The sequence below is a fragment of the Myxocyprinus asiaticus genome, chromosome 46 (genome assembly GCF_019703515.2).
Source record: "Myxocyprinus asiaticus isolate MX2 ecotype Aquarium Trade chromosome 46, UBuf_Myxa_2, whole genome shotgun sequence".
NCBI lineage: Eukaryota > Metazoa > Chordata > Actinopteri > Cypriniformes > Catostomidae > Myxocyprinus > Myxocyprinus asiaticus.
Window position 1 is genome coordinate 29615045 of NC_059389.1, and position 25482 is coordinate 29640526.

The 25482-nt window shown below is 37.5% G+C and overlaps 1 protein-coding gene across 4 annotated transcripts in view; it reads right to left on the reverse strand.

Moving 5' to 3' along the window:
- Nucleotides 1-25482, reverse strand: part of LOC127436287 (anoctamin-5-like) — a 107610-nt gene that overhangs the window by 64409 nt on the left and 17719 nt on the right. For 3 of the 4 annotated variants that reach the window (XM_051690358.1, XM_051690359.1, XM_051690357.1), the window contains exon 2: nucleotides 21880-21947. The exons of the other annotated variant lie outside the window; for it this stretch is intronic. In XM_051690358.1, the coding sequence (XP_051546318.1) occupies nucleotides 21880-21915 (36 nt within the window). In that variant the 5' untranslated portion in view covers nucleotides 21916-21947. The remainder of the gene's footprint in view (nucleotides 1-21879; nucleotides 21948-25482) is intronic. 4 annotated transcript variants of the gene reach the window in all.

Below are 25482 nucleotides of genomic sequence, written 5' to 3' on the forward strand. Positions count from 1 at the left end.
TCATCTTAATCTTCTTGTTATTTAAAAGCAAACTATCATATCACTTCTGTAACAATATTACCACCTTCAGAGTTAAAGTACCTTAGCTGCTCTATCAGTTCACCACAACGATTACATATGTTGTGGATGCTGTTCAAAAGACACTTGCAGAGTGGAGACATCTTTTTTCAGACTGGAGAGGAAGTTTTGAGTTCTGAAACTTAGAGAATGTTCTTATATGTCAAAATATCAAAGAAAATTTGATTCCTCATGACATGACCCCTTTAACAGCTGATGCCAACTTTTACAGCGTTAATATGGACAATTTTCTAAACACATCAACAAAAATCCATTAAATATATTTCTCTGGATTTTTTTAGCCTGTCCCCACACCTGTATTTCCAACTTCTCCTTGCTATATTATCAAATATACATATTTTGATGATATATGATATATGTAGTATATATATAAATATATTTTAAGATATAAGTTCACCGAAAGTTGCGCCCACAGGTTTTGTGTTTAACCTGTTACCGTCATATTTTTCACTTTACAAAGTGATGAACTACAGTATTTCATACTGTAAAAAAAAGTCATAATTAGGGCTGGGTAAAAAAAATTTAATATTCCAATTAATTGAAATCTTCATTTGAATGATTCCGATACTGATTCTGAAAAAAACAAAGAACAATCTTTTACTTTTACTTTAAAGTTTACTTCAGTTGGTTATTAGCTTATATCTAGTTTGGGCCCTGCTGTTAATTTTTAAAATGGCTATTTTCTTAATGTACCAAATTAGAAGGTTCCTTGTGTAATTTACAGCATTGGCTGAGAGAAATATATATATATATATATATATTCATATCTAAGCGAAATGGACATTACAACTGAAATATATGGGAATTAATTAGAATTGACTCAAATTATATTTCTATCAAAATCGAAAGCTTGTGAATCGGAATTGAATCAAATCAGGAAATCTGTATCAATACCCAGCCCTAGTCATAATGACATCATCATCCTTTCAAGAAGTGAACTCTTCATGGACATATCCCCTTTTCTTTATAATTTTATGGTATGTTTTTATGTTTAATTTTTGTCAATAGGACAATCTTAAAATGTCAACCTTTTTTTAATATAGATTTTGTATAGAAAACAATTGATAATTGAAAAGTGGACATTTGAAAAATATATTAGAATTACATTCTCTTTCTAAGAATCACCTTCTATCAAATTGAATATCAAATTGAACAAAAATTGTCAACCCTGTTAACTTTCTCAAGAAATAATTATGTCCCAGCATATATTAAAATGTATTCATTCAGCACAAATGTATTCGATGGCACAATGCAATTTATCAAAACTTAAAGTCCCTTGACATGCGCAGTTTTCTTTCCTGTGTTGAAGTATTTCCAATTGAAACAGGAACTTGAGGTGGAACATATTGAACATATTGAACATACTGAGCCAATAGTCTTTAGCTTACGTCACAGCCATGAACATGGTTCACTACTTGCTGTTGCTAGTCAAAGGCAAGTGGTATTTCGGGGAGAGATATTCTGATTCTAGAGAGGATTTGATTGGACAAACTGAGTAAGTGCAGTATGAGTCATCAGTATTTTTTGTCTGTATTCCGGGAAGAGGAAGACTGTAAATTTGAAATGCGTACATCTGCTAAAAGTGAATTAGAATATATGGCCTCAAGGCTAACAGGCATGAAGCTCCAGTTTTGATTTCATGAAGTATTTACCTGATAAAATGTTTAAATTAACTTAAAATGAACTTAAATGAACATAACAATCACCTTATCCAACTGGAAAATGCACTAGTTTCATAGAATGACCTTTAAAACAAACAAAACACAGAAAATCCTGCCAACTGCCAACTGTCTACAGCTAACACTTCCATGCTAATGTACGGAATTCAGCAATACACAATAACAAACATTAGTAAACGCAGTTACAGTTGGTCATTTATAGTAATGCCACGACTAGTGATAATCAAATTCCCCAAGGATCCTCCTTCGTCATTCCACAACCACTCTGATGGAGAGATGGAAGGTGGGAATCAAAGAAAGCAAACGCACTTTACCTCCATTCCATCTATCAAATGCTGCATCATTCAGCGTTCTGGAGGTGAAGACCGCCTCCCTTACTACAGCAACAGAACCCTGAACTGCACACATACATACACAAACACACACACTCAGTGGGTAAAGCTGCATTCCTTTAAGATAAGCAAACGCCCAGTCATTAACAGAGCAAAGAGAGAGAGAGAGAGAGAGAGAGAGAAGGGGGGAGCTCATAGTGATGACATCATCATGCCAGCAGGGCGGACATCTTCTGCTAAAATAATCACAACATTAAACTATATTATTACATGTGCTGCACTTTACTTTTTTAATTGCACTGAATTATTGTATTTCAGTTATATTTCAGTATTTCATTTTATTTATAATTTTCCCTTCCTTATTATTTGTTTAAAATCTATTTTTACTTTTGTTATGAGGTTGCTATGTGGTTGCTAGGGTTTTCAGGGTGGTTGTCAAGGCATTGCTATGCGGTTGCTAAGGTGTTATAAGAGGTTTAGTCTGTTGCTATGTGGTTGTTAGGGTGTTGCTAGGTGGCAACTAGATTGTTTTTGAGCACATTGCTATGTGGCTGCTAGGGCTTTGCCAGAGTGTTCTAATTGGTTGTCAGAGCTTTGCTGTTCAGTTGCTTTTAGGCATAATATGTGGTTTAGTCTGATGCTTTTTGGTTGCTAGGGTGTTGTTAGGTGGTTGCTATGGTATTAAAAGTGGTTTCCAGGGCAGCTGCTACAGTATGTGGTTGCTAAGGTGTTCTGAGGTGTACGTTTTTTAGCACATTGCTAAGTAGCTGTTAGGGCTCGCTAGTGTGTTCTCAGTGGTTTTCTGGGCATTGCTGTGCTGTTGCTAAGGTGTTGCTAGGTAATTGCTAGGGTGTTCAGAATGATGCTAGGGCATTGCTATGTGGTTGCTAAGGTGTTCTGAGTGTTTTTAGCACATCGCTATACAGCTGCTAGGGCATTGCAAGGGTGTTCTCGGTGGTTGTGGCATTGCTGTGTGGTTGCTAAGGTGTTTTAAGTGTTTGTAGTGTGTTGATATGTAGTTGCTAGGTGGTTTCTAGGGTGTTCTAAATTGTTTTCAGGGCATTGCTGTTTAGTTGCTAAAGTGTAATAAGGTGTAATTATCTTTTGGTATGCGGTTGCTTGCTAGTTACTTTGATGTTCCGGGTGGTTGCCAGGGCATTGCTATGCAGTTGCTATGGTGTTCTGAGTGTTTTTTAGCATATTGCTTTGTGGTTGCTATGGCGTTGTTAAGGTGTTCTCAGCGGTTGTCAGGACATTGCTGTGCAGTTGCTAAGGTGTTATAAGTGTTTTTAATCTGTTGATATGTTGTTGCTAGGGTGTTGTTAGGGTGTTCTCAGTGGTAATCAGGGTTTTGCTATGCAGTTGCTATTGTGTTGCTAGGTGGTTGCTGTTATGTTCTGGGTGGTTGCCAGGGCATTGCTATGCAGTTGCTATGGTGTTTTGAGTCTTTTTTGGCATATTGATATGTGGTTGCTATGGTGTTGTTAGGATGTCCTCAGCATTTGTCAGGGCATTGCTGTGCGGTTGCTAAGGTGTTATAAGTGTTTTTAGTCTGTTGATATTTGGTTGCAAGGGTGTTACTATGCGGTTGCTCAGGTGTTCTCTGTTGTTGTCAGGGCATTGCTGTGGAGTTGCTAAGGTGTTATAAATTGTTTAGACTTTTACTATGCAGTTGCTAGGGTGTTGCTAGGTGGTTAATTGGGTGTTCTCTGTGGTTGCTTACTTTTTTGTTTGTCAACAGACAACCTCTCCTCAGCAAGCTGCATGATTTGAGGCATCATTCATGTCTGTAGCACAAATGGTGCGGGACAACACCCTGAAGATTAATATTTAGGGATAGGGTTAGAGTGATGCTTTACTTAGCAAACACCAATACATATAAACCAGGACAGACCTGGACATGTGATATCCTTTTAAAACTATTAAGTACTGACTGCCATTTACATACAGTAGGAATATGTTTGCCATGTCAAAACTTTGTAGATGGTAATTGAAATCTGAATTTCATTCACAGTGATGTTTCCAAAAACGATCAATCTCTTTTAAATTACTGTCTGCTGAATTATTATCAAACAGACAGCAGTCATGTCCGTAGGCAAGACATATTACAAATAACTTTAAAGTGGACATATTATGCCCCCTTTTACACAATGTAATATAAGCCTCAGGTGTCCCCAGAATGTGTATGGCAAGTTTCAGCTCAAAATACCTCACAGATCGCTTATTCTACCATGCTTTTATACTGCTGTTTTGTAGCCCTGTTCCAAACGGGCTGTTTTAGTGTCTGTAGCTTTAAATGCAAAGGAGCTGCTGCTCCCCACACCCCTTTCTGGAAGTGGGTTGTGCCTTTACTGCTGGTGCCATGGATACCCCAGCGACAACAATGCAGGAGAACTTAAACAGTTAAAAATGTATAAATAAAATGGAGAACACACTAAGTCAAACATCTTACTGTATTGTGCATAACATAGATCAAGTTATGAAGTATGAAAAACAGCTATAGTTGTCGAAAATACCACTATCTTTTCATAATCGTTTTTGAAATAATGACTGGTTTTATTACACGGAAAATCTTCATTGCATGACCACTCATGCGGGACTGTGGTGGATGCCAATCAGTTTATATTGTAACCAAAACAGGGCTACAGCTTCATTATTATGGAATAAGGTAGTTAGGGACTAGTTGCTACATTACATAAAGCACAATGTTTTCACAACAAGCGTTTTTCACGCAACGTGCAAGCAAGCAAATTCAGAAAGCCAAATTGCAAACATGAAAAAAGTATAAAGTGCAAATCTTACGACTTGCAAATCTAAATTTGGGTCACAGAGAGTTGGTATCGATCCATCCTTGATCCTTAGCTTTGAAGCAAATCCAGCCTTGTGTTAACCATCGTTGATGAAGCAGTCTGAGTTAGCACAAGCGGCTCTAGCGAGGAGATAAATATGGCGGACTGTGTGCTGCTTGCTCAGGTTTCAATGAGGGCAGATCTAAGCTACTTGGGCGGATCTCTTCGCCAGCTGTGGGTGGTACCTTTCCCCTTTTGACATCATAAGGGGCTGCAAACCTGAACGGCTCGAGGCACTGTTTTTTTATTGATGGGGAAAGGAAAGCAACTAGGGAATGGTCTTTTACCATATTTTGTGGTTGTCTACACACACTGGGGACACATAATTATGTTTAAAACAATTTGAAAAAGTGGATTTTTCATAATATGTCCCATTTAATTTATTAATTTTTGTTCCCCTGAGAAAAAGGCTCCAGAGTTTCAGAAGAGATCTCAACAGTGAGCGCTTTTACTTGCGCAATCTTACATGAGGGTACTGTAAATGATGACAGTATTATCATTTTTCGATGAACTATCTCTCTAAGTCCTCTGACCTATGAAACAGCAACCTCTGAGCAATAAACATTTCCCACGGTAATATTCTCTCTGCTGTCATTTGTGTGTGAAGCGTAAAACCATTTTCATATTGTTAAATTTCCCAAAGGACTGCCATTAAACACTGTATGCAAATAATAAGGCTTATCTGATTATTCTACAATTCCAGTTAAGTATTCATTCTCTTTACATCTGTCTCTTCAGTGTTCCACTCAAGAAAGAAAGTCATACGGGTTTTGAACAATATGAGTGAGAGAATTTTCATTATTGGGTGAACTTTCCCTTTAAGACCTTACGGTAAGGTAACCTGATCCCTTTCTAAACAAACCTCTCTCACACAGAAATACTTCTCTGTGCAAAGCTCTTCTAAAAAAACATCCCACAGTCTCTTTACTGTAAGCAGGAGTGTGTTTGACATGGCAGGGCGGCAGCTGTTCTCTCACTACAGGTCTGTGTCACTCTTTCATTTACCATAATTACACATTACAGATGATACATATGAACATATGTTAGAACGAGGCTATTATACCCATACACTCCTGCACTGACATATAGAGCAAGTATATGTGTGGTTGAATAAATCAGGCCCTGTCTCAGCCACAAAATACAGCCTCTTCAACATAGATATATACTGTAATCATGTAATGTGACACAATTAGAGACTCTAGCTCTATAAAAAACACTAATGATCATGATGATACTTTCATGTTAAAGGACTTTTAACGATTGAAAGGGTTAACGATATTTATAAATGTTTCACATGCAAGCCAAAATTAGAACCACTGCCAATTTAAAAATAATAAAATAAATTAAAAAAAATTACTTGACTGTCTCTTTCTTCTATGCTTGTTTCTATACTACTCCAGCCACTTTGAGAAATTAGCAGTGCGATACTGCAGATATTGTTGACTTTTGTATGACAAATAGCTTGCTATGTGCCTCATTTGTAAGTCGCTTTGGATAAAAGCATCTGTAATTGACTAAATGTAAATGCCCCAGTAGCCGAAGATAGAAGTGTTGATGTGGTGAAATGTGCACAGAGTGGCAACAAAAGAGACAGGAATGCATATTTTATTAACTCTACTCTCTACAACAAACCCCAACCCTAAATCTAACTGTCAGTGGAGTCAAAATGTAATTTTAGGGGGAAAATGCAACTTCCAAATAATAATTACCATTGTTTATGTGAATACAATTTCTTTCTGGGTCCACTAGATCAGAACCCGTGTCTCGGAGTGAACATGAAAACTTGCTGGTTTCCACAGGACCAAACTCGTTTTGAAAACACCTCTACATAGGGGAGCCTACAAGCTTAGCAAAAAATAGCATGACGCGTGGTCCACTTGCGAGGAGACAAGAGGCCATTTTTTTTATGGATGTCCATGGAGTAGATGCTTCAGTGTGTGGAGGAAACAGCGCGTCACTTAATGAACTGACCGCCTGTCCACTAATCTTCAACATGTTTTACACTAAATCCCATTTTACAACTTTATAAAAGACACACTGACACCTCACCAACAAGGGTTCCAACAAAATAATGTGAGTACAATAATTACAGAGGCAATCTTCAGTCACCTAAACACTGCATAAAAACAAATGTCTTGGCAGGCATATGAATAACAATAGCCAAATAACTTTAGTGTGGATTTTACTATGATAAAAATGCTGTTTTATGAGAACATATGGACAATTTGAAACAGGTAGGTGTCATTTTATGGCTCTCCTCGTTCATTTGTATGGTATCCGCAAACAGTGACTTACTGTCGTAACACGTTAGTTGACCATTCCACAGGACCAGAAAACATGTCTCGGAGTGAACGTGATTATTTCCTGGTTTCAACAGGACCAGAACCTGTTTATCAGAGTGAATGTGAGTTCTTCTTGGTTTCCACGGGACCAGATCCCGAGTCTCGCAGTGAACATGATTACTATAGCAAACTGCTATAATGCTTTCCATAAGAAAGGACCTGTAACTTCCAATAGACATAAACTGAAAACATACCCAACTACATAACCATAGGCTTGATACTGAATAGATTGGAAAAAATAAAATAAAATACAAACACAAAAGTAAGAATAGACAAGAGGAATTTGCAGCTTGCAGGGAAAACTTTATAAAAGTTTAACCTATGCCTATCCAACAAGAGTTCCAATGAGTACAATAATCACAGATACTGTACAATAATTATCTTCAATCACCAAAACACTATATAAAAACAAATGCCTTGACGGCATACAGCATGATTAATAATAGCCAAATAACTTGTGGCCTAACTTTTCACACATCTTTATTGTGTTGAAGGGGCTACTTATGAGTCGAAGGCGTCGGGACTTCCAGAGATGCCAGCAAGAGTAAACAGATATTCGTGCACCTCAGCTTTAATTTTAGGACATTTATTTCAATTATATCTTTCAGGGTGTATAAATATTTTCTCCATGCCATTCAATAAAAAAAGGAAAAAAAAATTGCTTAGAGCACCCTTCTGTATTTTGGGACTCAAGTGGCATTTTAAGGTATTGTCTTAAGAACAATCTGTATCTTAAAAAGTGCTATACAAATAAAATTACTTAATTTCATTTAGTTCCTTATCATGTCTTTTAGGGGAAATATCCCATTGTGTGCACAACATAACAATGTCCAGTATCTCTGCTGTACAATTATCTTTTTACAAAATAAATAAATAAATAAAAACTATCGTTTGCTTTGCCTTTATTTCATACTCGCACTGTCACTACTGACAGACTTCAGTTCTGGCACGCTGACGACATTTCTAGAGGAATTGATTGGCAGCGATGCAGCCAATTAGATTGTGTTATCATTTATTTGTTTATTCATTTATTTCTTTTCTTTTCTCAGGTTCACAACTTTGTTACAATTTGTTTGTGTAGACTTTCAAAAATCGGATTTTTTGTTTTGTTTTTTACATTATATAAATAGATAATTTATATTTGAAATCAGTGAATAATCTCTAATATTCTGGGTCCATTTGACCAGTAAGTAATCATGTTGACTACGAGAGACAAATCTGGTCCCGTGAAAATCAGGGAGTAATTGTGTTCACGCAAGGGGCATAGCAATGGGTGGGTTGAGATGGGCCTGGGCCCACCTGCACTAGACCCAGGCCCACCCCAGCCCACCCGTGGCTATGCCCCTGGCGTGAACGTGATTACTTCTTGTTTCTAACGGGACCTCAACCAGTGGCTCAGACATCGCTCATGCAACATGCTATCACTAGTGCCACAGGGTAGGGTGAAAACATTTGATTTAATGAGGTACAGCCATGGGTGGGACGAGATGGGACTGGGCCCACCCACACTAGAACCAGGCCCACCCCGGCCCACCCGTGGCTACACCCCTGGCATGAACGCGATTACTTCTTGGTTCCCATGGGACCTCAACCAGTGGCTCAGACATTGCTCGCGAAACACACTATCACTAGTGCCACAGGGAAGGGTGAAAATATTTAGTTTGATTCAAAAATATCTGATAGGGGATGGCACTTGTCAGTAAATTTGGCGAGATGGAGTCAATTTCAGGGTACAAGAGAAGCAGCATGTAGATTTACAGTATACTCATGTTGACTACCAGTCAAACTACCAGTAACTGCCAAAGCTAATGGCCAAACCCTGACCCTCTAGATTTTCCAAACACTCAGCCTGACTTTCATTGGTCAGCCAAACAAGTAGTATTGCCCTAAACTCACATTGCTTGAATCTGAAGTTGACATGTTGGACAACTCAAAACGAGGAATGTTTTAATAGCATTACAGAGTCACAGTGCTTACAGTTTTTGGTGTAATCAACCTACAAATGGCTTACTATAGTTGACTTTGCATACTGTATTAAACTGGAATATGAGAACATCCAAAAATTACACACACCAGGATCAATTTAGCAACTGGTTACATTAAAACAAAATGTTTTACGTTTATGCTGGTGGGTTTGTAGTATATGTGTGTGTGTTTGCTCACTCATTACTGTATGAAGCATTGTCTCTGGTCTGGTTATTACAGATGTAGTGATGAGTTTTACATATATAACGAGTATCACGGGAGCAGTGAGAGAAACATCCACACAACTCAAAATAGAAGCTCTTTCATCACACTTCCAGACAGAGTGTGGAATAGTACTCTCACGCATAATGAACAACACACATCCAAACACAAAGTATCACAAGGTGACATCAAAGCACAGTGTAAGTTCCCAGAATTGGGGAAAAGATGGTAAAACAAGGTAAAAACTGCTCTTTAAAGACAAAACAAAATAAAAACCTCATTTATTTTCTCAAAAGGCCTAAATGTCCACCCTACATTATGTTGCACTTAATATTCTGTTTTACACTGATATATGTCACATTATGAAAATTAAATGCTCTCCATGTTGTCTTAATAAATACAGTATCTAATATATGCAAACAGGTTAATCAAAGCAGGTACAAACGCATAGAAACACAGTTCACAAACTCAATTCAACCATCTTTACCATGGCGTACCCTGGAGCGATACTTCAGAAATAAAGCTCTCTTTCTCCAAATCTGTGGAGGAATTGAGTATGTTGTGAGAATGAAACTGGTATACACACACACAAACAAACACACACAGCAACACACGACTGTGAAAAGAAGGCCTGATTTCTGAGCACACTACACTCCAAACCGTGCAGGGGAAAGTCCATACGAAATCATTACTAATTTATCTTTTAATGCTTTATTGTAATAAAGAATCCAGCTGAACAATAAAGAATAATCTGATAATGATCTGATAAGGACATTATAAATAGCAATATCACTCCAATTGCATTAAGATTCAAGGAAACAGATTATTTTATATGTATGACACCTGCACTTTTTACAAGCCATCAACAAGACCATAAGAGTGAAAGTCCATCACTACGAGCATCTGTAGTAACAGGAACAGAGCCACACATTCAAACAAGCACATTGGTGAGTAGAGAAAAGACTACATTAATCACTAAAAGCAGGAAATATACATTAGCATATGGCAAAATGGCCTATTACTGTTTTGAACACAGGCTTTAAAGGGGCCATTTTTTTTTTCACTTTTTGTTTTATATTTTGTTTTTTTACCATGTTAGTGAAAGTTTCTAACTGAGTTTAGTAAATTACGTTTTGTAATGTAGTTTTTCATAACCATTTGCCAACCTGTCTCTGACCCTCACAACTAAACGGGCTGCTTCTGCTGCTGTACCTTTAAGACTTTCATTTTTAAATGAGCTCTGTTAGGATTGGCCAACCTCCTTGTACTGAAGTAGATCAAACTGTTGTTCATCAGGGCAGGTCAAGTTGCTAAATACTCAATAGGTGTTGATACTGTATGTTCATTTGGGCAGACATATGTTAATGAGCTGGTTGTGATGTCATAATCATGGCACATAACAATAAAATGATAAAGGGACAAACTTTGGTCTCTTTACATCTCATTCATGTGATGCTCTGCTCTAAATGGGCTGTTCTTGGCCAGAACAAGGTCATTACACAAATGGACAAAAGTCTGGCTATGTGAAACTACAATGCATCGCACCGCAATGCATCATGATATCATAATTTGGTAATAGCGTTGGGTAAAAATAAAGATTTTCCAGCACATTGCGGTCTTCGTTTGAATGATCTCGATATCAATTCTTAAAGGGGTCATGAAATGAGGAATCAAATTTTCCTTGATCTTTTGGCATATAAGAGGTTATTGTACTATAAAAACATACTGTAAGTTTCAGAACTGAAAATGTCCTCCTTAATAGAAAAAAAGCATTTACAGGTGCATCTCAATAAATTAGAATGTCGTGGAAAAGTTCATTTATTTCAGTAATTCAACTCAAATTGTGAAACTCGTGTATTAAATAAATTCAGTGCACACAGACTGAAGTAGTTTAAGTCTTTGGTTCTTTTAATTGTGATGATTTTGGCTCACAGTTAACAAAAACCCACCAATTCACTATCTCAAAAAATTAGAATACATCATAAGACCAATAAAAAAAACATTTTTAGTGAATTGTTGGCCTTCTGGAAAGTATGTTCATTTACTGTATATGTACTCAATACTTGGTAGGGGCTCCTTTTGCTTTAATTACTGCCTCAATTCGGCGTGGCATGCAGGTGATCAGTTTGTCGCACTGCTGAGGTGGTATGGAAGCCCAGGTTTCTTTGACAGTGGCCTTCAGCTCATCTGCATTTTTTGGTCTCTTGTTTCTCATTTTCCTCTTGACAATACCCCATAGATTCTCTATGGGGTTCAGGTCTGGTGAGTTTGCTGGCCAGTCAAGCACACCAACACCATGGTCATTTAACCAACTTTTGGTGCTTTTGGCAGTGTGGGCAGGTGCCAAATCCTGCTGGAAAATGAAATCAGCATCTTTAAAAAGCTGGTCAGCAGAAGGAAGCATGAAGTGCTCCAAAATTTCTTGGTAAATGGGTGCAGTGACTTTGGTTTTCAAAAAACACAATGGACCAACACCAGCAGATGACATTGCACCCCAAATCATCACAGACTGTGGAAACTTAACACTGGACTTCAAGCAACTTGGGCTATGAGCTTCTCCACCCTTCCTCCAGACTCTAGGACCTTGGTTTCCAAATGAAATACAAAACTTGCTCTCATCTGAAAAGAGGACTTAGGACCACTGGGCAACAGTCCAGTTCTTCTTCTCCTTAGCCCAGGTAAGACGCCTCTGATGTTGTCTGTGGTTCAGGAGTGGCTTAACAAGAGGAATACGACAACTGTAGCCAAATTCCTTGACACGTCTGTGTGTGGTGGCTCTTGATGCCTTGACCCCAGCCTCAGTCCATTCCTTGTGAAGTTCACCCAAATTCTTGAATCGAATTTGCTTGACAATCGAAAGGCTGCGGTTCTATCGGTTGGTTGTGCATCTTTTTCTTCCACACTTTTTCCTTCCACTCAACTTTCTGTTAACATGCTTGGATACAGCACTCTGTGAACAGCCAGCTTCTTTGGCAATGAATGTTTGTGGCTTACCCTCCTTGTGAAGGGTGTCAATGATTGTCTTCTGGACAACTGTCAGATCAGCAGTCTTCCCCATGATTGTGTAGCCTAGTGAACCAAACTGAGAGACCATTTTGAAGGCTCAGGAAACCTTTGCAGGTGTTTTGAGTTGATTAGCTGATTGGCATGTCACCATATTCTAATTTGTTGAGATAGTGAATTGGTGGGTTTTTGTTAAATGTGAGCCAAAATCATCACAATTAAAAGAACCAAAGACTTAAACTACTTCAGTCTGTGTGCATTGAATTTATTTAATACACGAGTTTCACAATTTGAGTTGAATTACTGAAATAAATGAACTTTTCCACGACATTCTAATTTATTGAGATGCACCTGTATTTAATCCAAGCTGCAAAAATGTCTTGTTTGGAATTTGCGGAACTTGTGATGTCACAAGGACCAAATACATCTGCATATGACTGCCTCTTCAGCAAGACATCAACGCTTGTTTTTCATCATTGCACCCTTGGCCCTGCCCACTGGTGCTCAGTCAGTCACACAGGCGATGAGGAGAGAGATGGGCCTGTCATGGGAGATTCATCCAAAGTGGACTTACACAGGACACCTTCATGTGCCTGTCTGGATTTAAATGTTTTCTACATAAACGTGCATGGCTTTGACCATTATCACACATCTTGCGCCGCTTTTAAAAACGCAATGTCAAGTTATAACTCTAAAAAGGACACCCCTATAATTTTTCATCTTGCTGTGTGCTGTCTTGCTGTTGTGCTGTTTTGAAGGTGTCCTGGACCGTTGTTGCACCCATCTGTGCTATTTTTAATTGTTGCTCTTTTGTAAACATGGACGTCTTTGTTCGTATTGATGCGTTTCCACACAACACCAACGATGTGCGGCGTGTTTTAAGAGTGGTACAAGCGCAACTTTTAAAAAATGCATCTCAGTCTGCTGCTGCCACTGACTGGGAGAAACACATGCCGTTCTGTGTGTAAACAAACCAGGCAAATGTGAGATGTCACTCTGGTGAAGACCAGTGTCTCTGCTTTGGCCAGTTGAAGCACCCAACATCACCGTGGACTGTATTACGCTTGTGTATTCAGAACATTTCAGCGTGGATTGTGTGTTTCAGCGTTTATTGCTTGTGAATAAGTCACAATATGATTCAAGCTTTGTTAAGGAACTGTTATTGAAAGATGGGCCAGTTAAAATTGGACTATTGGACAAAACACCTTAAGTAACCAGTTCCATTAACAAATATTTATTAAATGCACATGACTGTTTGATAGTTTATGCTGTATTTGAGTGAACAGTTTGATACATTCAGATGAAATGTATTGGGTGTACTGTACATTTTGTTTTAACCCTGAAATGTGGTTTTATAATTTTGGGTGGAGTTTGTTCACTTTATTCTGATTGAGTTTCAAATATGGGTGAATTTGAGGGCCTGCACGATGTTAGCCAATCACAACAATGGCCGTTTACAGTGAAGTCTTAAAGGGCCAGACAGCTTAAAACATTTCAGACAGAGGGCCAGAGACAGGGTGGAAATTATATACAGTAATTATATACAGTTGAAGTCAGAAGTTTACATACACCTTAGCCAAATACATTTAAACTCAGTTTTTCACAATTCCTCACATTTAATCATAGAAAACCTTCCCTGTCTTAGGTTAGTTAGGATCGCTACTTTAAGAATGTGAAATATCCGAATAATAGTAGAGAGAATGATTCATTTCAGCTTTTATTTCTTTTATCACATTCCCAGTGGCTCAGAAGTTTACACACACTTTGTTGGTATTTGGTAACATTGCCTTTAAATTATTTAACTTGGGTCAAACATTTTGGGTACCCTTCCACAAACTTCTCACAATAAGTTGCTGGAATTTTGGCCCATTCCTCCAGACAGAACTGGTGTAACTGAGTCAGGTTTGTAGGCCTCCTTGCTCGCACATGCTTTTTCAGTTCTGCCCACAAATTTGCTATATGATTGAGGTCATGGCTTTGTGATGGCCACTCAAATACCTTGATTTTGTTGTCCATAAGCCATTTTGCCACAACTTTGGAGGTATGCCTGGGGTCATTGTCCATTTGGAAAACCTGTTTGCGACCGAGCTTTAACTTCCTTGCTGATGTCTTGAGATGTTGCTTCAATATATCCACATAATTTTCCTTCCTCATGATGCCATCTATTTTGTGAAGTGCACCAGTCCCTCCCGCAGCAAAGCACCCCCACATCATGATGCTACCACCACTATATTTCATGGTTGTGATGGCGTTCTTCGGCGTGCAAGCCACACCCTCCAAGCATAACGATGGTCATTATAACCAAACAGTTCAATCTGTGTTTCATTAGACCAGAGGACATTTCTCCAAAAAGTAATATCTTTGTCTCCATGTGCACTTGCAAAATGTAGTCTTTTTTATGGTGGTTTTGGAGCAATGGATTCTTCCTTGCTGAGCAGCCTTTCAGGTTATGTCGATATAGAACTTGTTTTACTGTGGATATAGATACTTGTCTACCTGTTTCCTCCAGCATCTTCACAAGGTCCTTTGGTGTTGTTCTGGTATAGATTTGCACTTTTTGCACCAAACCATGTTCATCTCTAGAATGCGTCTCCTTCCTGAGAGGTATGATGGCTGCGTGGTCCCATGGTGTTTATACTTGCATACTATTGTTTGTACAGATGAACGTGGTACCTTCAGGCGTTTTCCAGAAATAAAGAAATATTTTGAAAATTGCTCCCAATGATGAACCAGACTTGTGGAGGTCCACAATTTTTTTTCTGAGGTCTTGGCTGATTTCTTTTGATTTTCCCATGATGTCAAGGAAAGAGGCACTGAGTTTGAAGGTAGGCCTTAAAATACATCCATAGGTACACCTCCATTTCAGCACACCTCCTATCAGAAGCTAATTGGCTAACTGTCAAAAGGATTTTCCAAGATGCTTAAAGGCACAGTTAACTTAGTGCATGTAAATTTCTGACCCACTGGAATTGTGATATAGTCAATTAAAAGTGAAACAATCTGTCTGTAAACAATTGTTGGAAAAGTTGCTTGTGTCATGCACAAAGTAGATGTCCTAAACGACTTGCCAAAACTATAGTTTGCTTATATTAAAACTATATTAAATAGTTTTAATGACTTCAACCTAAGTGTATGTAAACTTCTGACTTCAACTGTATGACTAAATTATGACTGTTAACTAACTTTACTAACATATTTATTAACCTTGGTTATTGTTCCTTCATAATGAATTAACTAATGTGTTAACATATGCAACTTTTCATTGAAACAAAGTTATTAGGTAGTATATGTTGTAATTACAACAAGATTAATAAAAGATGTAAAAGTATTTGTCATTGTTAGTTAACTAATGTAGTTAACTAATAATAACAATGCAACCTAACTGTAAAGTGTTAACCATAATTTTAATTTGATTTTACTTGAAACTGTGGCAAATGCGTCCCAGATTCACTAAACAGTTGTGCCACTTCTGCGTGTGGTATTTCAGTGCAATTACCTGCATCTTATTCACTAACCACCCACAATCGTGTTTAGCGGGCACAATCACCACTGAAATTGACTGTGTCTTCAATATTTAAATGAAGTCATTGTCATTCTTATCTATGTAAATTCGGCCTTTTTTATCTATGTAAATTTTGCCCTGCACAATTTACATTGTGCTATTACCGCCAAATGAAAGGTGGTAAAATTAATTTTATTTCGATGTACAGTATAATACATTATTAGCATATATATGTGCTAAACAATTTATGACTTTTACCATGATCTGATAAAAACTCTGTTTTCAATTATATGGCCCCTTTACAACACACATCAAACTGCAAACACACACCCTCAGATATACAGTACACACACACACACACACACACACACCTGTCTTACCCCTATAAAGCTGTTGAAGTGCTGCTGTGGTTCAGTGTGTTCCTGCTCACACTGTTCACAGACAATCACAGACGAGTGACTTGAGCACACAGACACACTGCTGGTGCATTCAGACACCACACTCACTGTCGACTACACACAGCATGAGAGAGAAACAAATGAGACACAGAGGAGAAAATGTGCAACAGTCAAAGAAGATGCTATTTGTTTTTGGAATTGAATTGGTTGGGGGGGTGGGTGGGGGGTGAAAACCATAAAAGCATAAAAAGGGCAAGAAAGGACAGTGAGGGGTGGTGGACACATAACAGGAAATAAAGAAGTGAACTTCAGACACTCTTTATGACATCAGCAAAACAAACTATTTCATCAGTGAGGTTTGAGAAGTGATGGGAAATGTGAAATTAAAGGTACAGGGGTTTTTTGTCCTTTTTGGAGCTTGATAGAATCAGTCAGCATTTACTTTCATTGTATGGGAAAGAGCAACTTAGACATTCAGCTAAACCTCTGTTTTGCTGGTCCACAGAAGAAAGAAAGTCACACGGTTTAGGAAAACATGACAACAGAATTTGCATTTTTGGAGAATTCACAAAAAGAAACAAAGTTTCATGTTAACTGCTAATCATCACACCACAACGAACAAAACAATGTAAACCAAAACAAAGATGAACAAAACAGAAATGGAAGGACCTTTGGAATATTTTTCATATGCAAACTGAATGATCATGTATGGCTTAAGTTGAGCTGATCTGAATGAATGTGTCATGATATGAGAGCACCTGTCTCAGTAAACATGCACTGACTGACCATTGTGCAGCAATATGAGCTAATAATCTGTGTGTGTTTTGTGGGTATGAGGGAACGTGTGTGAGTTTTCATCCACTGTGAATGTCTCTCTGCATTATGTGAATCATATGAAGTGACAACATAAACATAATAAGACATTGACGTGTGACAACACAGTCTGTGTGATCACAGCAGATCAGATATAAATAATTTCTTTGAAAACCATTCTAGTAAGTGACAGCGCGTCTATTCATCTTGAACAATGCAGAAGTTTTTAAATAACTCACAATTAACTTATGTAATAAATCAATTTAACATGTTCTATAATACCTGCTTATGAAAATAATAGCACATCTCTCCTCAACAAGACATGATTTGAGGTACCATTCATGTCTGAATCACAGACGGTGAAGGACGAGTTACGCGCTGATGTTTAATAATTACATTTATGGATTTGTTGAACCTTGTCTCATAGAATCACGTTACTATACCTACAATGATTTTTACATGGCTCATTGTATGTATCACGGCAGTTTCCTGGTGAAATGAACACTAGAGGCGCTACAACAAGAATGACTCTAATTCACTTTCATACAAATCACGGGAGATTATCAGTTCATAAACACTTTTCCTTCCCTACTTAATATAGGGCATGACTTGTAGGGTGATATATATATATATATATATATTTTGCATTACTTAATCAACTAGATTTACAAGCTTTTTCGAGTGTGATCAAATAGATCGGCAGCTCAACTTAAGGAGCGCTGCACTTGCGATGCAAATGACTGGGGCACGAGTCCTGAAGAGCACGCAAGACGACACGTGACTCAAAGGTGTCATAGAAGCAGCACTTAATTATGTGGTTGCTTCAGCAATTGTATTTTTCATCTCACATTTGCTTCTTATGACACTATCGGTTAGGTTTAGGTTTAAGGTTTAGTGTAGGGAGGTCTGTTTTTTGTTTTGTTTTTTTAACTCGATGGAGCATTAACCTTAAAAACCTTATTTGTTTGGGAGAAGATTTAACTCGCTTTTAGCACCACAAAGTGGATTTTTCACCTCAGAACTGACGTGATACATGTAATGAACCACGTACTGTTATTTTGCAAAAATGTCCCCATGTAATGTTCATGAGATCAGGCTGGATTTGTTTAAATCTCTAACACCCTGTTTACACTACATGCCACTAATGACACACTTGAGGTCTTTACTTGATGACTTGAGGCTGTCTAAGTAAAAGCATTTTATTTTATACGGATTGGATACTAAAGTAGCTGAACTTGAATGTGGCATCCTTTAACTAAAGGTACATCACAATGCACCACAATTAATGTTTCCAGTTTAAACAGCGTCATTAATTACGTATAATGAGAGCGATTTGTCAGAGTTCAGCCACTTATGTTGATTGTGTTTTGTTGTCTTTGTGGTTGAGTTCTGACACCCTTGTTTTGTGTCTTGTCTAGTCTATGTGAGAATGCATGGCTCGCCCTTTTGGCATTGTCATGCATTCTCTTGTCTTGTTGGTTATTGGCATGAATGCATTGCTCTTATGACATCTTGTGGCACAATTGTATCAATTGTTTTGTGTTTGTCTCTCGTGGCCTCGGGCGTGCTTCGCGTTGCACTCGCGTTGCGCGTCAGGGTCGCGATCTGTTGTCATGTTGTGCTGGGGTTTGGCCACTTTGGTCTTGGTTGCCTGTTTATCTGTGGCCGAGCCCTCGCACAAATGTCCCGTTTTGTCTGTTGTTTGGCATAAACACATGTTGCCATTGTCTCTGGCGATATGCGCTCGTGTAATTCGGGTGTTCTGTCTGTGAGAGCGTGTAGCTTTGTTTAGTTCTGTATTGCCACGTGTCTCTCAGTCTTGCATCACACCCCGCCTCCTTGTCTGTTCATTATTAGTTTATTGGTTTCAACTGTTCCCTGTTATAACCAGTTTGATTTCTCTCCCTTTATTAGCTCCTTGTGTTTGCTGTCCTGTGCTGGATTGTTTTCACTCGTTGGTTGGTTTTCTTCCCTGTCTGTTCGATCTTCGTGTGTTTTTCTTCAGTTTGTTTTGTTAATGCCGTTTTCACCCTTGTGAGATTTTTATGTTATGTTTGTTTTGTATTTTAAATAAAAAGCTCATTGATGCTATCTGCGATTGGGTCCTTACTTTGTGGATTACCTTGAAGAGTGTGGGGAGTCTGCACTCCCATTTCCCAGAAACTGCCAGCGTTCCCTGCCACAAAGGCTGTTCCCCAGCTGCTGCCAGCGTACCTGGCCACGGAGGACGTTCTCCAGCCACTGCCAGTGTTCCCGGCCACGGAGGCCGTTCCCCAGCCGCTGCCAGCGTTCCCGGCCATGGAGGCAGTTCCCCAGCCACTGCCAACGTTTGTGGCCATGGAGGTCGTGCCCCTGCAGTTGCCAGTGTTCATGGCCACGGAGGCTGTTCCACAGTCACTGCCAGCGTAGCCGACCATGTAGGTCGTTCCCCAGTCACTGCCAGCGCTCACGGCTACAGATGTCGTTCCTCAGTCGCTGCCAGCGTTCCCGACCATGGCGGTTGCTGCACAGCCTGTCCAGTTCCCCGTGGTCATCGAGTTTGTCCAGTTCCCTGAAGCTGTCGATGAACCTGTCCTGCACCCTGTGGTCGTCAACGAGCCTGTCCAGTTCACTGTGGTCATCGAGTCATTGTTCAAAACAATGTCCTTACTTTACCCCGATTCACTACGGTAAGCCTATAAAAATGATTTGTATTTTGAGCTGTCGGGTTGGATTTGGCGCAAAATCGCTGGCTTAAGTCATCCTTGAGTCATTATGTCATGTCTGTAATATAGGAATGAGGAACCGTCTGTCTCATTCCCATGTTAACAGTAGATGGCTGTAATGCACTATTTTAGTTTGTGAGTCACCGTTAAAAAGAAGAAATTATGTTCAGTTCAGTTCAGTCAGTAACGCTCACACAGTTCAGGACAGCATCACAGCAATCTGGATGGATGTTTATCTATTATCCGTTTGGTGAAGTTGTTTACCTGCTTGGATATGTTTTCTGGTAAGTTTGTCGAAGCTTATATTGCTTGTTATACTTGTATCAATCGAACATGTGTGTTTGTTAACTGATCTCGGCTGTATCTACGCTGTCTGGTGATGTTACAGTGACATGTTTACTAACATTCATGACTTCTGAAATCGACTTCTTATAAGTGTTATATTGCATATTTAAGCATATTATTTTCATGTTTAATAAAGTATATTTTATCCCCATCATTATTGAATCCTTGTTTTATGTTTTAGTTTAAGGTGTTATTGTGTGCAGCGCATAGACATATATTGTAATATTACAGTTCACTTGCAGTATAAACGGAGGCTGAACAATATAATATAAAAATAATAAAGTCTTCCATTGAACTCGTATCAGCCATATCACAGGTTTCACCCCTTAAATTGATAATTGTAGTACAATACAAACATTAATAGTAGATAAAATACTTGAACAATCATATTAAAATACATTGGTAGTGACTGAGGTTATTGAGTCCCCTGTTCTCTATGTGAAAGCGCATTGAGTGTAGTGTCAGAAAAGTGCTATAAGTGTAAATTGTATACATTCAAAATATTTGAATACAAGTGTTGTTTATCTTCATCAAAGCAAGTAATATTTCAGTTTTAAATGTTTAATCGTTTAATGAAAATAGCACGTTATGACTCCGGCTTTGAATATCTCCAGTCATGATCATACACAGGCGATGTCCAGGTAAACTCAAATCATGAGATTCATCCGCCAGAAGAGCAGTGCCGAAACACGACTCGTGTAATGTGTTCTTCCACAAAGTGCTTGCAATTTTAAGTTTCAACCACAGATGTCGCTAGAGAGCACAAAGTTAAATAGTGCAGCTTTAATTTAACTAAATACATTTTGGCAAAGACATTTGTGCATTGTAAAGCTGAGTACTGTAATCAACTCTACGGTATGGTGTTGCCTCCAGGCAACATAACAAAATTTCACTTGCTATGTCAAAATAAAACACCTGATTCATGAGTCCTTTCTTAATCTTTCTGTTGTGGATAAACATTTTTGTGTTATGGCTTAATTACATTGTGTTGTGACTTAATTTATTTGTGTTGTGATTCATGAGTCCTTTCATAATCTTTGTGTTGTAGCTTAATTTCTTTGAGTTGTGGTTTCATTTCTTTGTGTTGTGAAATTTTGTTTGCTTGTAAATTTCGTTGTGTTGTGCACCTCTGGGCCACCGTAGTTTAATCCCCTTTAAACATTAGCATTACTCTAAAATACTGCAATTTATTAGTGGATCACATCACAGTTCAGTCATGACAACACTGAATAATTTTAAGGTATTATAATTGATTTGACAAGTTAGTAGTTTGGGTCTTAGCAGACTAGATCTGCTTATGCTGCGCTGAAGCAGATCTAGACCAGTGGTGCTGAGGAGGAGGAGGGTTTCAGTGAGAAAATTCATAGTGTGATTCAGTGAAACCGGCTTACCTGCAAACAAATGAGCAATTTAAATGCTAGTCAAACGGAGTATGCTAGTTGTTTTTCTCTTTTTTACCTATTTCTTTATAAATGAAAAAACAATATTCAAAGTATAATTTGTATTTTGTTTTTTAATTTCGAAAACAAAAAAAACAAATGTACATGGATCGGATTACAAATGGAAAGGACCTATCGGCTTGTGCTATGTAGAGTTTCATGACTGAACTTGAAGTCCTTTGTTTAAAATGTGTTAAAAAGTTTTACCACAGCGTTTTCAAGTTGAAAAGATTCCTTATCCATGAGAGAACTGGTGTGGAAACCATTGTTTTCCTCTGGAAAAGAAAAAGACAGATTAAATGAGTGTTAAATGTATAGATGAATGCATGACTTTTCTATATTTGAAATTACTTTGCAAATTCGCCCCTTTTCTAGCTGCAAAAGTGAGCAATTGTGAAATCAATGTGAGTCCCTTCTAGTTATATTCTGCGATAAACTGTACTGTTCCACAACACAACAGTTTGTCACTTAGTCACACTTTTGTGGATGAAAGACTCTTTGGTTGCAACGGAAGGCCATTGTCTAAATAGATATGCTGGAATTATCACAATAAACAACAACAAAATAAAATATTCATCGACGTCACTGAATGAAAAGACAGAGGCTACGGTCACACTGCGAAGTATGTGGTTGTCAGTCCTGTTTGGAGGATTATGCTAATACTGTTATGTACTGTAAATATGGTTCTGATCAAACATTTGTCAATGAAAGAGTGTGACTTTCTATAACTGAAGTGACTCATTTAGATTTACAGAATGTGCTGTATGAACGGAACTGCCCCCAGATAGCACACAGACATCACCCAGACATCTACTGTATTTGGTGCATTTACATCTGGAAGGCTTTTTTTTAGATTGTTTGCTTATCTGTAATGCTTCTTTAAGATGTTTCCTCTCAGATGTGAAAAGGACATTTAACAGATGTCTTTGAGACGTTTATGATTTAGAATGATTGTAAATCTGCTCTTTTTAAAATGTTTAACTGATGTTTGGACACAAAATTATAATGTGATGCTTTACAGATAAAACCCTCTAAAACCTCTAAAATCTTGAAGATGTGTGTTTTCTAATAGCCACTAATTAGCATCTTATTAATAAAAATAGTTAACTAAAAGTACTGATAAATGATTTATTATAATTATTATAACACAACATATTTAAAAAATACAAAAAAAAACGAATAAAAACCAATTATAATAACATAATTAGTAATTAGTAATAGTAACAAAACATTAATAAGAAGTAATAATTACGATTACTAATATAAAACAATTTATTATAGCATAATTATAATAAAAATGACTAATAATAGTAATAGATTGCAACAGTCTGGTTTCGGAAGAAAAAATCCCATTCATTTATCCCATAGTCTAAATTGATTTTCAACAATAACTTAGAAATCTTTAATGACAGACCTACCATAAGCTACGAAGTTGTTCATCGATGGTATATGCTTCCGTCATTGTTTAAAAGTCATGTTTGATAGCGGAATTCATGGTAAATAACTACATCACCCATGGAACAGCAGAGAAAGATTCACCAATCAGAGAGCCGCAGCCAACGAAACCAGCAAAACTTGCTTTGGAGCGATTACCCACTCCCATGATGCACTGTGAATGATGAAATCAAGTCGGTCTCCCTTCACCCTTAAACTACTTATATATTTGTACATATTGGAATATTTTGCAATAAACGTAAATATATATTGTTTCTATACTTATAATCAACAACCTAAAATCAATAGCTTTATATATTCCCATCGCTTTTTATTCAATGACATCATTCGCAATGCTTCATGGGATTGTAGTTTGTGCCCTCATGAAAGACGGTAAGTACACATCCTTGTACCTTTGTCTTTATGTCCGATTTTCAAATACTTTTAATTACTTTTCATTTCAAATAATCAAAACAAAGTTTGTGATGTTGTGATTCACCTCGGAGCTGGTTGGTTTGGTTCATGGCTCACAACTCTTTTATGAAGGATTTTATGAAAAGTCTAAGGAAGATATGAATGGGAAAAATACTTCCAGAACTAGGGATGCATTGATACCACTTTTTCTCTTCCAATCCGATTCTGATATCTGAAATCTCAGTATCGGCTGATACCGATCCGATACCAGTGTTGCTTTTTCCATAATCAGTTTAGAATATCTATACCTCACTGAGTGATGCTAATTATATGTAAAGAAACAAAACTTTAACTACACATTATTTCAATATAAAAGTACAAACTATAAAGAAAAACTTTATTGTTAACTAGTATACTGGATAATGCTGCAGCAAAATTAACAGAAATTCCAGTCAAAGTGTTCAGTAGAAACATTCAACTTGTATCTGGACTTAAAAGGATTCAGATCTCTCTTTTTTGTTCAATTTAGTTTTAAGACATCAGTCCACTTAAATATTGTTATAATTTGTAAACAAATAATAATAATAATTATTATTATTATTATTGACTTTTAGAATTTTAAAAACGATAGTAATATATTTAAATTGTGCATTTTTAACTATAAAACCCTCACGCTTTTATTTTGACATTGTAAACTCTCCAGGAAGTCCTGTATGTGTCTGTTTGTAGGCAAGTTCACAGTAGTTTATTTCACTTCTTATTCATATTCTGGTAAAATGCACCTCTGGTGCCATTCTAAATGCATATTATAAGAGAACTGAACTATTGAGCATCTACATCTGAGATGCTGTTCTAGAGTAGCGCTCAAATATTGCGCACCGCGTGAAAATAGCCGCGAGTGTGTGTGTAAACAGAGCAGCAGCATTCAATAACGCGCTGGAGCTGCGCGTGCATTTTATATATTTACTTATTAAACACAGCCTTTTGTGATTCACAGAGCTACTGCACGTCTTCAAGTGGCTTTGAATAAAATGCACGAGTCATATGAACTGCTTTAATGGTGTTTTTATGGTTCTTTTATGTCATTTTTGGAGCATGACAGTAACAAACATGACTAACACACAGTATCAGATTTGGATCGGGCTCATAGGACCGATACCCAATCCTTCTAAAATGTCAGTATCGGAGCCGATACCGATCCAGGTATCGGATCGGTGCAGCCCTATCCAGAACCCAGACAGCTGAAAAAGTGGGAGGGCACTGCTGCGGCCTTTTAGTAATAATAAGGTCATAATATAAAGTAATAATATATAACATATAATTAATAAAAATGTATAATTAAAATGAATAATTCAAACAAATTATTATAACATAACTATAATTAAAATAAAAAATTATGGTAAAATGTTATTTTAGAAATCAGAAATTAAACAGTAATTAATGACTAATAATTGGACTTGTAAGGGACTAGTTACAGACTTGTTCAGAATTATAAGGTATTTATTATGTTGTTTGCTGATTTTTTAACCTTGTCTAATAGCCTCTTTACATTAGTTTTTTCCTAACAATGAACTTATTAGGTAAAAACAAAAGATACCACTAGCTAGTAAGGTGCAAAATACATCCTTTATAGGTTCTTATTACACTGTATGAATGTACAGCTTATAGGTATAAAATAAATGTAGACATCAGAGACTTTTGTTGCTTAGTGTAAATAGCAACAAAAAGTTTTCTTTACACTAAGTGCAAATAATGTTAGATACTATTTGCACCCCAAATTAAATATTACCTGACAGTATAAGGGCATAATTGCAGCGTGTTTATTGTGTTTATTTAGAGTCCCACAGACACCCTACACCAACCCTTTACCTAACCCTAAACTTCCCTGCTTTGTTGAAATGCTATATGCATTCTACAGGTATTTTATACCTATAAGCCACATATTCGCACAGAGTACTGAAA